General features: G+C 47.8%; 1 protein-coding gene across 3 annotated transcripts in view; it reads left to right on the forward strand.

Moving 5' to 3' along the window:
- The window catches only part of SAMD4A (sterile alpha motif domain containing 4A), a 207,686-nt gene extending 193,754 nt beyond the window's left edge, over nt 1-13,932 (forward strand). For all 3 annotated transcript variants that reach the window (XM_059373241.1, XM_059373242.1, XM_059373243.1), the window contains 2 exons: nt 3,755-3,838; nt 9,520-13,932. In XM_059373241.1, coding sequence (XP_059229224.1) covers nt 3,755-3,838; nt 9,520-9,548 — 113 coding nt within the window. In that variant the 3' untranslated portion in view covers nt 9,549-13,932. The remainder of the gene's footprint in view (nt 1-3,754; nt 3,839-9,519) is intronic.
- Nucleotides 13,933-14,284: the final 352 nt, after the last annotated feature.

Consider the following 14,284-nt stretch of genomic DNA (forward strand, 5'->3'; position numbering starts at 1 on the left):
CCCTGCCTCTGAAAGTCCAACTGAGAGTGACTCAACCTCTAGTCTAGGTGGTCCCTCTAGGTCTGGAAACCTAGACAGTACAATATCGTCTTATATTCTCATCATTTTTCATGAAAGTGTGTGTCCTAGAGGATTTTCATAGCACAAACTTCTGCAGGTTTAGGAATGAGGCCACCAGAGAACAAGCTGTGTTGCCATAGCAGACTCAGGGGTGCAACTCATGTTCCTCTGCCACTTGCCACGACCGCCATGACTGTCTCTGCGATTATCAGCGTGGCTCTCTTGCCCTGACCACACTGATTTCTTTTCCTTCTGTGACTACCCTCCCCCGTCCTGCTTGGTTCCCATCCTCCCTGTCTCCCTTTCTTTCTTATACCCCTTAACCCAGTCCGGATCCCACTTCTCCACCCTCTGTTCTGTCCTCCTCAGCCTCCCAGCAACCCCATTTTTCATTTAACTTGAAGCTTTCCTAGCTATTCAACAAGTATCCTAGGCTGTTGTTGGCAAAGTCGAATTCTAGCGGTTTTTGCTAGGATACCCCATTTCTTTTTCTAAAGTACTGAAGACACTGGCCTTTTTGCCACAGCCACAGGGACTGAGAGAGAGCTGTAGACTGTACCATACGTGCCACACATGTGAGACTCAGCTAGGATGGCTGGTTTCTGCCAAGAAAAAGCCACATGGGACCCTCCAGGTGGACCCTCCAGAAGCACTTCCATTAGGCATGGGCAGCTGCTCCCTTCCAGAATCTCCTTGACCTTGGGCCTGTACACGAGGCTTTCTACTTACGGGACTTCTGAAAAGGCACAATTTAAAAAGGCCCAGGTCAGCCTAGACCCTGGGCTTCCTAGGACGGAGAACTCTCACTAAATACTGGAATGTGCTGATGGTCAGGGGAAAAATTCCTGTTCTCAGAGATATCATCTGACTTAAGGAAACAGGCCTGCCTCCAGCAACGGCAGAGAAGGCTCAGTCTTTCCCTTTTGCCTTACTGAGGACATAAAACTGCATCTGCCTGTCCCATTACAGCTAGGGACCCAGGCTCAATGCAATGAGCCTTTGGCGTAGCAGGAGCCAGAGCAGAGCTGGCCTGGTGCATCATGTGTGCCTGGGTGGCGGGAGCTGCCCAAATGTTTCCTGGGGCTTTGAGAGTTCTGCCCACCCAAGCCACACTTGGCTGAGGGCTTCTAGCCTGAGATGGAAGCTGTTATCTACCCAGCTGGTCTCCCTCTGTCTTGTATGTGTGGGGAGATGCCACGGATCTGTTTTTATCAAATACACAATTAAAAAGTCACACTATTAGGAAACTCTGGAGTGTGAACATATGGGCTTCTCCCAAGACTTAGAATTTTTCGGAGCCTCTCTGAGAGTGGTGGGGGTCGCGACACCCTGGCGCACCAGAGGGAAGAACCAAGGGAGAAAAAGCAACCGTGCCAACTTTCAACCTAAAAGAGCAGCCACTAAGGTTTGGAGATGCTAGAGCAGAGAGCCCCGCATTTCTCAGCCCCCTTTTTGAACACGCAGTCCTAGGCTTGGAAAATGGCATTTTGCTGCGTGTTGGCAAGAAATCCTGCAGCTGAAACTCTTCTCTCCAAATGTCGAGCATCTTTATTTATCCAAATCTCTCCACAGTGTTTGTTTAAAGGGGAGTGCTAGAGAGTAAACTAAATTTTACAATGAGCATATGGATGGTTATAATTGCTGAGGGTTTTTTTTTTCATATTTGCTAACTGGCTATATATAAAACTGTGTTTCTATTTTATAGATTTCACACCCTGAAGGCTGCTAATTTTGCATGCATATGATTTTCACATGAATGGATGAAAATACTAAAATACTCTTCCCTCTGGATTGTCTGATTGCCCCGACCCTACTCTGACAGCAACAATGGGTGGTGGTGGGAGAGACCCTCCCATTCTCCCTGGCTCCCGGCAGCCCCCCTTCCCGGAAAGCCCAGTCATCCTCTGTTCATGAATTGGCAACAGTTGCCTTTCAAACCCATTGATGCTGGAACTTGTGTCAGAAAGAACCCTGTCTGCTCCCCAGTGCTTTTCATATTGATCCATTTTGCCCATCTACTCAGAATTTTAAACAACAGAAATGATATCTGCCTCTGAATTAGCTGGTGATGGGGAACACAGATTGCAGAGAAAAGCTAAATGTGTAGCTCATCAAGGAAAACAAATACTTTGGTTTAGCCATTGGTTTCAACTTCCTATCCCACTAAACCACCAACCTAACCTCATTTGTCGTCCGCCCACCAGCCCCAAGTGCCCTCTGGTGGAGATTCAAAGGAGCGAGGAAATGGCCTGAAGCTTGGGCCACCAGGATCCTTTCCCCACTTCCAGACTGAAGAGGGAAGGCCCAATGAAGAAGAGAAGTTTCCCAGAGTCACATATGAAGACAGTGGCAACCTTGAGATTCCCAGGCCCTCAGAACATATCCCACTGCTGATTTCTGTCTGTCCCCTAACCCCCACTATAGGATTTCACAGTTCTTAGCTGTCAAGAGTTTCCATCTTTTTCATCACTCAATAGACATGTGTGAAGTGTGCCAGAAGACCATCGCTGGAATTAGGCGAGGTTCAGAAAGAGATGAGAGCACTGTCACGGTCTGCAAGGTGCTTCCAAACCAGTGAAAGACACTCAAGAGCTTCCCAGGATGACGGGGACTGGGAGAGAGGGACGTACTGACAGTGAGGGGCCCAGCAGAACAGAGGAGGAGGCTCCTACCGGCTGCCTCCTGCTTGGCGGAGGATGAACTGGAGCCTGGAGAGAGAGGGAAGGTCCAGATGGTAGAGGGGGCTTTGTGACTATAAGGCCCACAGCCTAGTCCTGGGCAGTGAGAGTCTGCCCAGTGGACATCTCTGACCTTCTAAGTGGCTGGAGGCAGCGAGGACTGACTAGCAACTTTAGTGGCTGCAGCATGCTGGGGAGAGCCAGCTCTGGAGTCAGACCCCTGTGGGTTCTGTGGGTTCTTGTGTTAGCCAGCCAACCTGGCCAGTCACTCTAAGACCACTCGAGAACTGTGCCATGCTATGGTTTCTGTTTCCTTGTAACAAATCAGAAATGCGCCAAGCCCGCTTCTAGGCACGGGGAGCAGCAGGGCCAAGTCCTGCTCCAACGAAGTGCACATGGAACTGGGAGCAGGCAGCAAATAAAGAATGGGTCAGATGTTGGTGACAGCTGTGGAGAAAAAGCAAGCAGAGGAAAAGGAATAGGGCTGGGAAAGTTCTACTTATCTCTAATGTCCTTTCTAAAGACACAGGAGAGCCAGAGATGTGAAGGCAGGGAGAGAGAAAGTCATGGAAGTATCGAGAGACCACCATTCTGGGCAGAGGGAACAGCAGTGCAAAAACGGGCAGAAGAGGTCGTGGGAAGGAAGGAAGGGCGAGGAAAGCTGTACACGGGGAAGGGTTAATAAGGGTCCGATCATGTGGGCCTTGCAGGCCATGGCAGGGGGTTGGCTGTTACTCTGATGGGAAGCTGCTGGAGGGTTCTGAGCAGAGGACTGACAGACTGACCAGCTATTTTTAGTTAGCAGTTTTCTTCCAGCTGCCCATGTTCACAATGGACTCCGTGCGCCTAACAGACTCATAGGTTGGTTGAAATCAGAGTGTAACTTGCCTCCATGCTGATCCTCAGAGCCCCCCAAGTTGCTCCAGGGTGGACGGGGTGGTGCCCCACAGCACCGTGCATACCTTCTCCTTGTTCTCAGAGTCTCTATCACCAAGATAACCCTTTGTCCCTTGCAGAATTCCAGCTTCCTGTGACTGAACCTGACATCAACAACAGGCTGGAGTCCTTGTGCCTCAGTATGACCGAGCACGCCCTGGGAGGTGAGTGAGTCCTCCTTGCTTTTTACCGTATGCCTGGGAGAACTAGCAGCCATCTGCTGTCTACACTCTGGCCATAGCTCAGGAGGAATGGGAAAGGCATAAGGAGAGGTAGGCAGGGGATAGAGAGAGAGAATGGCCTCAGGGTGCTGTTGGATCCTTGTCAAGCCATACCACACTGAGGAGCCAACAATGCCCTGCTCCTTCTTTTCTGGGAGGTGAGTCAGGGACCCGGAGACCAAGGCTGTCCCTTTTTCCTCAGAGCCACCCACCCACTCTGATGTCCTAGCGCAGCAGCTGTCCCAGCCAAATGCTGGGAGCCGGAGGAGTCAGAAACACAAGACATGGCTTTTAGTGGCAACAAACCCTCCCCCCGCCCCCCCTGCCGCCGCCAACAGAATTGGATTCTTTCCTTCTCGGCACTAGATCTCCCCGTCTGGTCCAAGCGTATCCCAGCTTGTTCTAAAAATAGAATTTTTGAAACAAAAATCCCTGCTTGTTTTTACATCTCCTTGCTCCAAATGGTTTCCACGATGCCTGGAGCCCCAAGCAGTGAGACGTCCTTCACAATGTGACAGGGATGGTCTAGTTCCATGTGCCTGTGGGCTGCAGCCCCGCAAGGAGCTCCAGAAGCAGCTGGGTTGTCCTCTGCCTGTCTGGTCGAAGCCCTATGTCATCACTGGAGCCCCGGGAGGCCTTCAGTGCCCTTCGGGTACTAACCAAGTGCTTTTCTCCAGCCTGAACTCTGCGCCAGCCCTGGGGATGTTTGGCAGGCAGAGGAGCAATGTCCACCCCTTCCTGCCAACCTCTGGGAGGCTCTGAGTCAGAGAGGCCTCCTGTGACCCTTCCCAACAGTCCTCTCCAGTCGGGATGCGCTCACCCTCCCTGGAGATGGGCAGTCAGGACACCTAAAGCCAAAATGTGCGCTATCTAGCCATGGTGGGGAGAAAGGCTGCTGTCAGCTGCTGCTCCAGCGGGCTTTGTCCTCCTGACCAGGGACTTTTAGATTTTTAGTCCCTGCAAACACAGTCTTATCCTGACACCAAATATGAGACCAACAAATGCTCAGCATGGAGGAGATTGGAAAGCAAGGACTGTACCTACCTGACCTCAGCTGTTCAGGGCTCTCCATTGCCCAAAGAAATCCTCCACTCAGTACCAGAAGCGAGCTATCCCAAGGCCTCCCAGAGCCTCTGACTGAACAGATGGTGGGAAGGCACAGCTTCTAATGTGACCTCCATGGGGTTCCAGGAACCCTATTTGCAAACACTGTTCTCTCTCTTAGCCACTCATATCCTAGAAGCTTTTACCACACCATTGGTCCATTCCTGGTCCCTCTGTGGGGAGATGCCACCAACTGCTCTTCTCCAGCTAACCAAGGAGACTGGGTCAGCACACTGGTAGCCCCTAATGAGTAATGGGAAACAACCCAAAGGTCCATCAACAGGTAGAAATGGATGAACGAAATACATTATAGCCACACAGTGGAATATCGTTCAGCTTAAAAAGGAATGAAGTTCTGATCCATGCTACAACATGGATGAACCTTGGAAGCATTACACGAAATGAAAGATGCCAGACACAAAAGGCCGCACAGTATACGATTCCGTTTAAGAATTTATGAAATGTCCAGAAGAGGCAAATCTGCAGAAACAGACAGTATGGTTTAGTGGTTGTCAGGGGCCAGAAGGAACTACCAAGTGGATAGTGATTGCTTGATGGATACTGGATAAAAATGTTCTGGAATTAGACAGTCATGATGGCTGCACAACTCTGTGAATATACGAAAACCTCGGAATTATACTTTAAAAGGGTGAAATCTGTGGTATGCACATTAGATCTCAATTTTCTCAAAAAGGGAAGCCTCCCAGGCCCTGAGCATTCAGGCCAAGCTCAGCCCACTTCAGGCAGCCCAAGCTCCCGCCCACCCAACGGTGGCTGGTGGGTGAGGAACTCCCTCCGCCTTTGAGAGTCAGCAAGGATAACTGACCTTCTTCCCCAGGGCTTGATATATCTCCGATAATTGGCACTTTGGGAGCCCTTATCAAACTGCTAAGTGCTAACATTATCATCATTAGTAGCAAGAATGCCAAATGCTCTTTATTAAAGGGAGGTTTTCATTGAAAAGGTTTCATTTTTTAGCTCATTCTTCGACTTTTACAGAAAACCTCTATGAACTGATGGGGTTTTTTGCTAATGTTTTCATCTTGTTAATCTCCTAAGCCTTCTTATTGGTGTGTTTTTCCTCAATAATCCTGTCTGGTGGGAAGCCTCGTAAGCAGTTTCCAGAGCAGAGAATGAAAATTAAGTTCAGGGTGGCCCCGTTGGGCACAGTGGCCATGAGCCCGCCCCACAATGAGACTGCTCCTCTCTGCTGGGCCCACCTCTTCCAGGTGCTGGGAAGATGACCTCGCTGGGAACAGAATGCCAATGAATTAAATCATTTTACAGGAGGACATGTAATTATGGAGAGGAAAGCAAAGTAAAAGAGGTTCCTCTGCCTGTGTCTCAGGACAGGATGGGAGGGTGGCCAAGTTCTGGGATACCACATCCTATGATGGACTTTCTAATGTGGCTAGTCCATGGGCCCCAGGCCTTGGAGGGGCCCATCTTTCTATGCTGACATCTCTATTTTCAGTGTCCTACACTAACTACAACCCTCCTGGTGCCAGTCTAAGCCATTTCTCTCTTTGGCTTTCCATTTCTGCTTCTTCTTTGCCCTCCCCTTGACCCCTCCAACATGAGGAAGCCAAGGAGGTGGGCTGCCTCTGCCATCTTGGTTGAAGGCTTTCATCTGGCTCTGTTGGACCTGCTCCTTATTGGTGGCCTGGCTGCTATCTTCCTCCTGCACAGAGGTTGTATGGGCAGGAACAGCCATGGCTACAAAAGCAAGCCTTGTCTAAGCAGGACAGAGTCTGCAGTGAATTCCATCATAAAGAGGAATGTCCCATCCACTCTCTGGTGGTCCAGGATTCATGGATTTCACATGATTCCCTTGCCATTCCTTCTCACCTTCTTTCCTTATTCCTTCTTGAGACTTAACAGCCTCACTTCTAGCTGATATGGAGACCTTTTTTTTTTTTAAGATTTTATTTATTTATTTATTTATTTATTTGACACAGAAAGAGAGATCACAAATAGGCAGAGAGGCAGGCAGGGGTGGGGTGGGGGGCGGGGAAGCAGGACCCCTGCTGAGCAGAAGGCCTGACTCTGGGCTTGATCCCAGGACCCTGAGATCACTACCTGAGCCAAAGGCAGAGGCTTAACCCACTGAACCACACCAGACTTTGTGTAAATTAGAAAAAGGCTCTACTTTCTTAACATGCTGTTCTGCCACTGATTTGTTACTTGTCATAATTAACTATAAAACTCACAACAAATACATGAAAATGGTGCTCCCTGGAGTTGTACACCTTACACAACTGTAAATAGTGAATCTGGACTTACCTGTGGGTCATTTCCTTACAGATGAGTACTGTCACCCTTGGAGGATGAAGCATAGGATTGGAATTAAGTGAAAATGCAGCTTAGGGGTGGATTAGTTGGGATTTTTATGTTTCTCGCTCCCCACTTACACAGCTATGAAGGGTTGGCATTAATGAGTAGGCCATGAGCCCTGGCAAGTGTGTGCACTTCACTCCTACAGACAAGGGAGTGATGTCTACACACTAACACATGTGTGTATACTTAATGCACCCACTGTTTCCCATGACCCATTACCATTGCAGAACCACCATAAGAGGCTCAGGTTAACACCTGCAGAAGTCAGGGCAGCGTTATGATTGTAAGTTCACATCTGGGAGCCTCAAGGACTGATGGCCTGATTATCATAAACACTCCCAGGGTCATTTGCTTTTCTTTTTTAAAATCTCTCCAAAAACTATGTGGAAATTTATGGACATACACAAGTACAAGTAAAGTTGGGAAAATCCGAGTAAGGTCAGTGAATTGTGTCAACATCAGTATCTTCATGGTAATATTATAGTTTTGCAAAATGTTACCATTGGGAGAAACCCAGCAAACCCAGAAACCCGATACTCTCTTATAACTGCATGTGAACCTACAGTAATCTCAGTCAAAATTTCAATTAAACATGTCTCCTTCAAGTCCTTGCTGGCAAGACACCAGACTGGCACCACCCATTGGGAGGCAAGGAGGCTTGTACAGTGGATTCAGTACCCCCCCCCCATCACTTAGGTCTTCCAGCTTTCCCACAACACTCTGCCACTCCCCTCTCACACCTGAGTTCTGTCTATTGGATCTAGGTGCTCCTCCTAGTAAACCAGGTTTGTGACATCAAGGCTCAGACCAGGACATACCTGCTGATGTTTGGATATCAGCAAAACCAGGGAAGCATCCTGCTTCTCTCCCTGGCCTTCATTTACTGGCCACTGAACACAGTCATGTCTGCCTCTACAATGGCTCATCCATGCTTCTCTCTGCTCACTGGATAAGCCCTTGTCAGACAAGCCCTAGCGTGGACCACTGTAGGGGCCCTGCTGCCACCAGCCTTGTCCCTTTTTAGGTCTTCTAACACAGCTGCCAGAGAAACCATTCTAAAATCAGACCTAATTACTCTACTGCTTAGAATGCCCAATTACCAAGTCCAAGCTCCTGTTCATAGGATACAAGACCTTTATGGCCTCATTCTGGGGATCCTCCTATAGTCCCATGTGTTAGACAACCATAAAGGAGCTAGGCAGCCTTCGGCTCCCCCAGCAGTTTGTCTCACTCATCGCCTCTTGTGTTGGACATGCACATCCTCCACTTTACAGCCTGGTCTCACTGACTCTCTGTGTAGACTGTGTAGACACAGCCTGTGTTGCATAGCATAGCATTCACCCACTTCCACAGGATCTTTCCTTTCCCAGTGCCCACACCTCTAACTAGGCTGTCTGCCCCTAGCCAGATTCTTGAGACAGAGAATCTAGATCAGTTTGGGTGAGCCGCATCCCCTTGGTCTGCTCAGCTGTGATTGGGGCTCAGAGTCACAACCACCTCATGCCCCAGCTTTCAGACTCGCTGGGAGGAGGATGCTACCAAAGAAAGGGATGTGAGCTAGACAGGTCCACCTGCATGTCTGCTTCAGTATCCCTGCCAGCTCTCAGCACCTCTCCTGCCACTCCTCCATTCCCCCATCCCACACTCTAAATAAACCTCCCATCTAGCCCCTGCCCCACCAATTAATGACCAACACCACACCTGTACATGAGTTGTATGCCCTCCCCACACCCTCTTCCCTTCCTGCCGCCTCCTCCTCTCCTACAAGCACCACCTTACAAAAGTTATTTTCTTTCTCCGTTAAACTGCACTTGACTCCCAGGGACATCTTAACTCTTCCTCCATTTTTCCTGCTCTGCCTGGTACATAACTCCATCATAGCAATGATGCCTCCTACATCCCCGTGGCTTTACAGAGCTGTCCCGACGAGGATGTGTGTACTTACAGGGTGAGGACTAGGTCTCCTGTCTTGGTTCCCAGACTCATTACAGTTCCTGGAAAAATGGCGACTCCGCAGATGTTGAGTGGGTGAGTGTGTGAATGAAGGGGTGGATGAATGGGGAAGTGTGGTCTTCACCTGTCTTCAGAGACCGGGAAGCCCCGCGTGCAGGGTGTGCGACAAGGTGGCCGTGAAGGGAACGGTTTTGCTCAGCTGTGCCCACCATGAATTCTTTCTCTCCCAGACGGGGTTGACCGGACCTCCACAATCTAGAAGCTGAAGATGAGAGTGACCGCGCTGGCCGTGAAATCGACTGCTGCGGGTCCAGTGTCAGCCATCTTCAGGGTTGCACAGAATCCTCCGAGATACTTTGCAGCCTTTTTTTTTCCCTGGTCCCTCTCCCATTTTGATTTTGTGAGAGCGTAGGTCGTCCTTGTAAACATATCAGTAGACCGGGGACTGATTATTTTGTCATTTGTTTCTGTCACGGGATGGCTTGGTGTGCGGGGTGGGGAGGGGTCTCTAGGGAAATGTGGGGCCGGGAGGGGATGGAGAGGGAAGGCAAGTGGCTTCCTGGATGGAGAGAGGGGGAGAAACGAACAAAAGAGTACCGCTGGCAAAGAGCTGGGAGAGACGAGGGAGGGAGGCTGAACCCTGGGCCCAGGCGCCCCTCACAGCCCGCCTCCGCAGTCAGGCCCCAGGACGCAGTCGTGGGCGAGTGCGACCAAAGCAAGATGGCGGCCCGCCCTCCCTGCCGCCAGGACCGGCTTTCCCTGAGGACCCGGCTTGGAGTCGAGCCGCAGCAGAGGGCCGCACGGCCCCGGCGGCAGAGCGGGGGGAACGTTCCCTCCAACAAAATTTCAGAGAAACTTTGATTTGTGTATTGTTTACATAACAATTTTAAAGGGTACATAATGTGTAAAGAGTTTGGATAGAACTTCTCTTCATACTATGGTTTTTGTAAAGGATTTGTTGATATGGATTCATTTCTTTCCTCTATTTTTATAATAGCAGCAGGGTTGTCTATCAAAATGGCTGCGAAGCCGCGCTTGCCGGGAAGGCGGACGCGTCACGTAGGCCGAGGAGGCGTCGGTCTTTCCACCGCGGCCGCGCTCGGCAAACAGGTGGGCTGGTGGGGCGAGCACGTGACCGGAAGCGCGGGGAAGGACCGCACCGTGTGTGTTATCAGTTAGGGTCAGCTCGCAGGTCACCGTGAGACGCTGAAAGAATCCTGCGGCCCCTTTCTGGGCTGGATTTGCTTCCTCTTCCTCCCCATCCTATGGTGGGGTTTCATCCTATCGCCCTCTGCCTCACTTCACACACACACACATACACGGGTTCAGGTTCCACACACACACACACACACACGTGGGTTCAAGTTCCACTGGAGGAAAAATGACAAGGACCGACATTTTTCCCTTGCGAAAGGCCTTCATGTCAGATCAGGAGCTCAAAAGACCACTTCCACTGCGATTGCGCAGAGGGACCTGAGCCTGGGGGCCGCGTCCCCCTGGCTCGCTCTCTGCTGAGGAAGGGGAGGAGAGCCAGACCCAGGACGGTGTCTAAGGGGTCAGTCAGCAAGTGGCAGAGAGAGCGTGTAGGGAGACGTGCAGTCCACGCGGCAGGGCGGGCTGTGAAGGAAGATGTGAGGAAGGGCGGCTTCGGGATGCAAACGTGGTTCCCTCCACGTGTACGTCAGGGGTTCGCTGTGTCGTCGATCGGGCGGCACGGAAGAGCGAGAAAACCAGCCCTGACCTGGCGAGATATTAACAAACTGTGCTACCGCGAAGTAATAGCTCTGTTTCTTAAGGGCAAGAAAGACTATGTTTGGGATTCGAGGCAATGGAGGGTATTAAAGGAAATCAAAGAGGAGTTGTGCTTTGCACTGGAAAATTGGTTTGTGTAAATGATGGTATGAATGCTCCGCCAGAGGCGAGAGCGGGGAGACGGTCTAAGGCCTGTTTATTAAATGGGTGAGTCTGGTGCCGTTGCTTTCGGCGAAGGCAGCGTCGAAATTGGAGAGATTGGACCATGAAAATCACTGCGCTTGCCTACGGTTATTTAAAAAAAAAAAAAAAAAAAAAAATTAATGAAGTAAATACAGATTTAAAAGGCCTTAATGAAATTTAAACAACTTTCTTTTACCTTCAAGATTGAAAATGTGCACCCAGTTCAGCCTTGCTTTTGAAGTTTTCTAAGGTTTAAAAAGGTGGGAGCATCTTAACCGTAGAGAGCCTTTAGCAAGGGAAGGGGGCTTGAACCTACCACATCACATTTTGCGTTAAGACAGACCGACCTCCCCTTCGGGGACTACATTCTAAACATGCAAATCCATGTGCAGAAAGGGGCAGCAATTTTTAGTGTGTTTTGTTTTTGGTTTTTGTTTTTTTAACCAAGTGCCATTAACATTCATCCTCCACACCCCTTTTCTAAACAAGCTTCCTGTTGCTTGGGGAATGTGTTGGGATGGACGATCACATGTAAGGCAGGAAGAAAAGATCAAAAATGTCGAAGGCCAAAGGTAAGACCAGAGGGTTTGTGAAGGTGATTTTTGGATGCTAAGAAAGTTAATAAAGAGAAGAAAAAGCAAAGGTATTACACATCTTGTGGGGAAATGAGAAAGCACTCAGATCTGCTGCAAAACACATATATCCATAAAGACTTGGGTTGTTCAGAAAACAGATTGTGAACACAATCACATTAGCATGAATCCTTTAAAAGGAAGAAGACCTTAAAGTATTTGCAAATCTGGATTTCTATTTATTCCTTCACTGAATATAGAAACAATGGTTATCTGATTATTAGAGATATTATTTTGGATATGTTACTTATTAACTTGCTATGGCTGGTAACCATGATAAAGTCTGTTATTAATAACAACATAATTCTTTTTTTAAAAAAAAGAAAAGCTTATTTTTCATTGACTGTGTATAGATTTATCTACTTAGTTGTGTTTTGCTATTAATGTTTCAATTTTTCTTTTTTTTAAGTTGAGTGTTCTGATAAATTTTAGGAGCCTGTCCCCACCTTGTTTTGAGTCCTGTGTTGACTGCAGGTATACAGCTCAATTTTAAAATCCTAAAGCAAAAGAACTTTATTTATAAAAAAAAAAAAAATTCAAACAGTTGCATGCGTAAGGCTGTGAAGTCGGATATTTAGTAATAAAGCGGCAGTGCCTTTTTTTGTATTTACCCATTGACCCCCAAATGCAACTGTTTTATATTAATAGTAAACGTTAAAAAAATCTTAGAGGAAAATCTATTTCACTACATGTTTCCCCCCCTTTTTCTGATTTAAGCAGTATGTATTTGGCACCTCTACACTGTCCTAGGGACAGTGGTGGTCTATGATATTGTTACCATGTATGATGTTTTATTGGTGCTTTTTATTCATAGTGGTTTCTTACCAGAAACAGTAGGAAGACACACATGAACTGTGTACAAGAATTGAAACATTGCTGCTGATAATGTGTCTTTTTCCACACGCTTTTTGAGTTTCACTTTTTGAACAAGGGCCAGCAAGCAAAATAGACGCTGCTGGGTCTGCCTGCAGAGGGCGGCTGTTTGCACCAAGCTCTCAAATCCTGTGTATTGATGGTCCCTTTTTGGTACTCAGGATTGGAACTACAGCTGGGCCCCCATCTCCCATTCCTTTGAAGAGACACTGAGGGAAACAAGGTTTTCTTTTGAGGTGTCATTGGCTGCCTTTTACGGAATGGGAGCCATCTCCGGGTCCTGTGTTCTTCTGCACCTCTTGTAGCGACTGCCAGTGCAAGGTTTGTAGACGTGCATTCCTCAGTTAGCACCGGGAGTCCCCCAAAAGCCTGGGCTGGGGGACCGAGCTGGGCTGAATGCATAGGCATGCAACCAGAAGGGCAGCGAGGGGCAGAAAAGTAGGTCCCAGTCTCGTTGGCCCTCTGGAGATGTCTGCAGCAGGGAGCTGCGGCTTGGGTACAGGGAAGCAGCCTGACCAAGGCATTCAGGCGTGCCTGTTACAAGAAGGACCTGCGGAAGGATCATTTGCACATGGGGCTGTGATAACACTAATGTTGATTTTTTTTTTTTTACAAGTCATCAGAGATGTTTGCAAAGTGAGTTTTATTTTTTTGTAATTCCTTTATCTTTACTTAAAGGTGAATGTGTATTCCTCTGGGAGGAATAGGAAGAAAACAGGAATGTTAATAATGTCAAGCAGAAGACTTCCTCCCTTATTAATATATAACCCTCATGTATTTATGCCTAATGTAAGCTGACTTTTAAAAAGCTTTCTTTTGTTGCATGCCCCGTGCAGGCATCCCTATTGTACATGCATGCCTCTCGTCCTGTTTTCCTGTATAAAGTTAGTGAACAAAGAACTATTTTTGCCTAGTTCATGTTGCCAAGCAATGCATATTTTTTAAATTTGTCATATATGGAAATAGCATGTTTGTTACATGTAAAGCTTTACTGATATACAGATATACTAATGTTTGAAGATGCTGTTCTTTGCAAGTGTACAGTTTTCAAATGTTGTTACCAGTGAAACACCCTTGTGGTTTAAACTTGCTACAATGTATTTATTACTCATTTCCTCCCATGTAACTAAGAATCATGGCTATATTTCATATCAACGTTATATTGAAAGTGAAGGGAAATGATTAATACAAGGTTTTGTAACACTGGTGTGTGTGTCTTTTCTCCTGTTTGTCGATATGATCGATTAGAAAGCAAGAACTGAATCTTAGAAATAAGCCAGCAAGGAAGAATGAGCATGACATCTTTGTAAACAATTACCACCTGACCAGTCTATGCAAACTGTCTTCAACTATGATTCCCTTTTTTTTTTTAAACAAAAGAGGAGGGGTAGAGGTATAAAAATTTATGCTACTTGATATGTGCCCCGAGTAGTCAGTATATGCATCACCTGACTTGAAGGCATATTTTTTTTATTTTTTTATTTTTTATAAACATAAACATTTTTATCCCCAGGGGTACAGGTCTGTGAATCACCAGGTTTACAAATTCTGTCCT

Source organism: Mustela nigripes, chromosome 13, assembly GCF_022355385.1.
Source record: "Mustela nigripes isolate SB6536 chromosome 13, MUSNIG.SB6536, whole genome shotgun sequence".
Lineage (NCBI taxonomy): Eukaryota > Metazoa > Chordata > Mammalia > Carnivora > Mustelidae > Mustela > Mustela nigripes.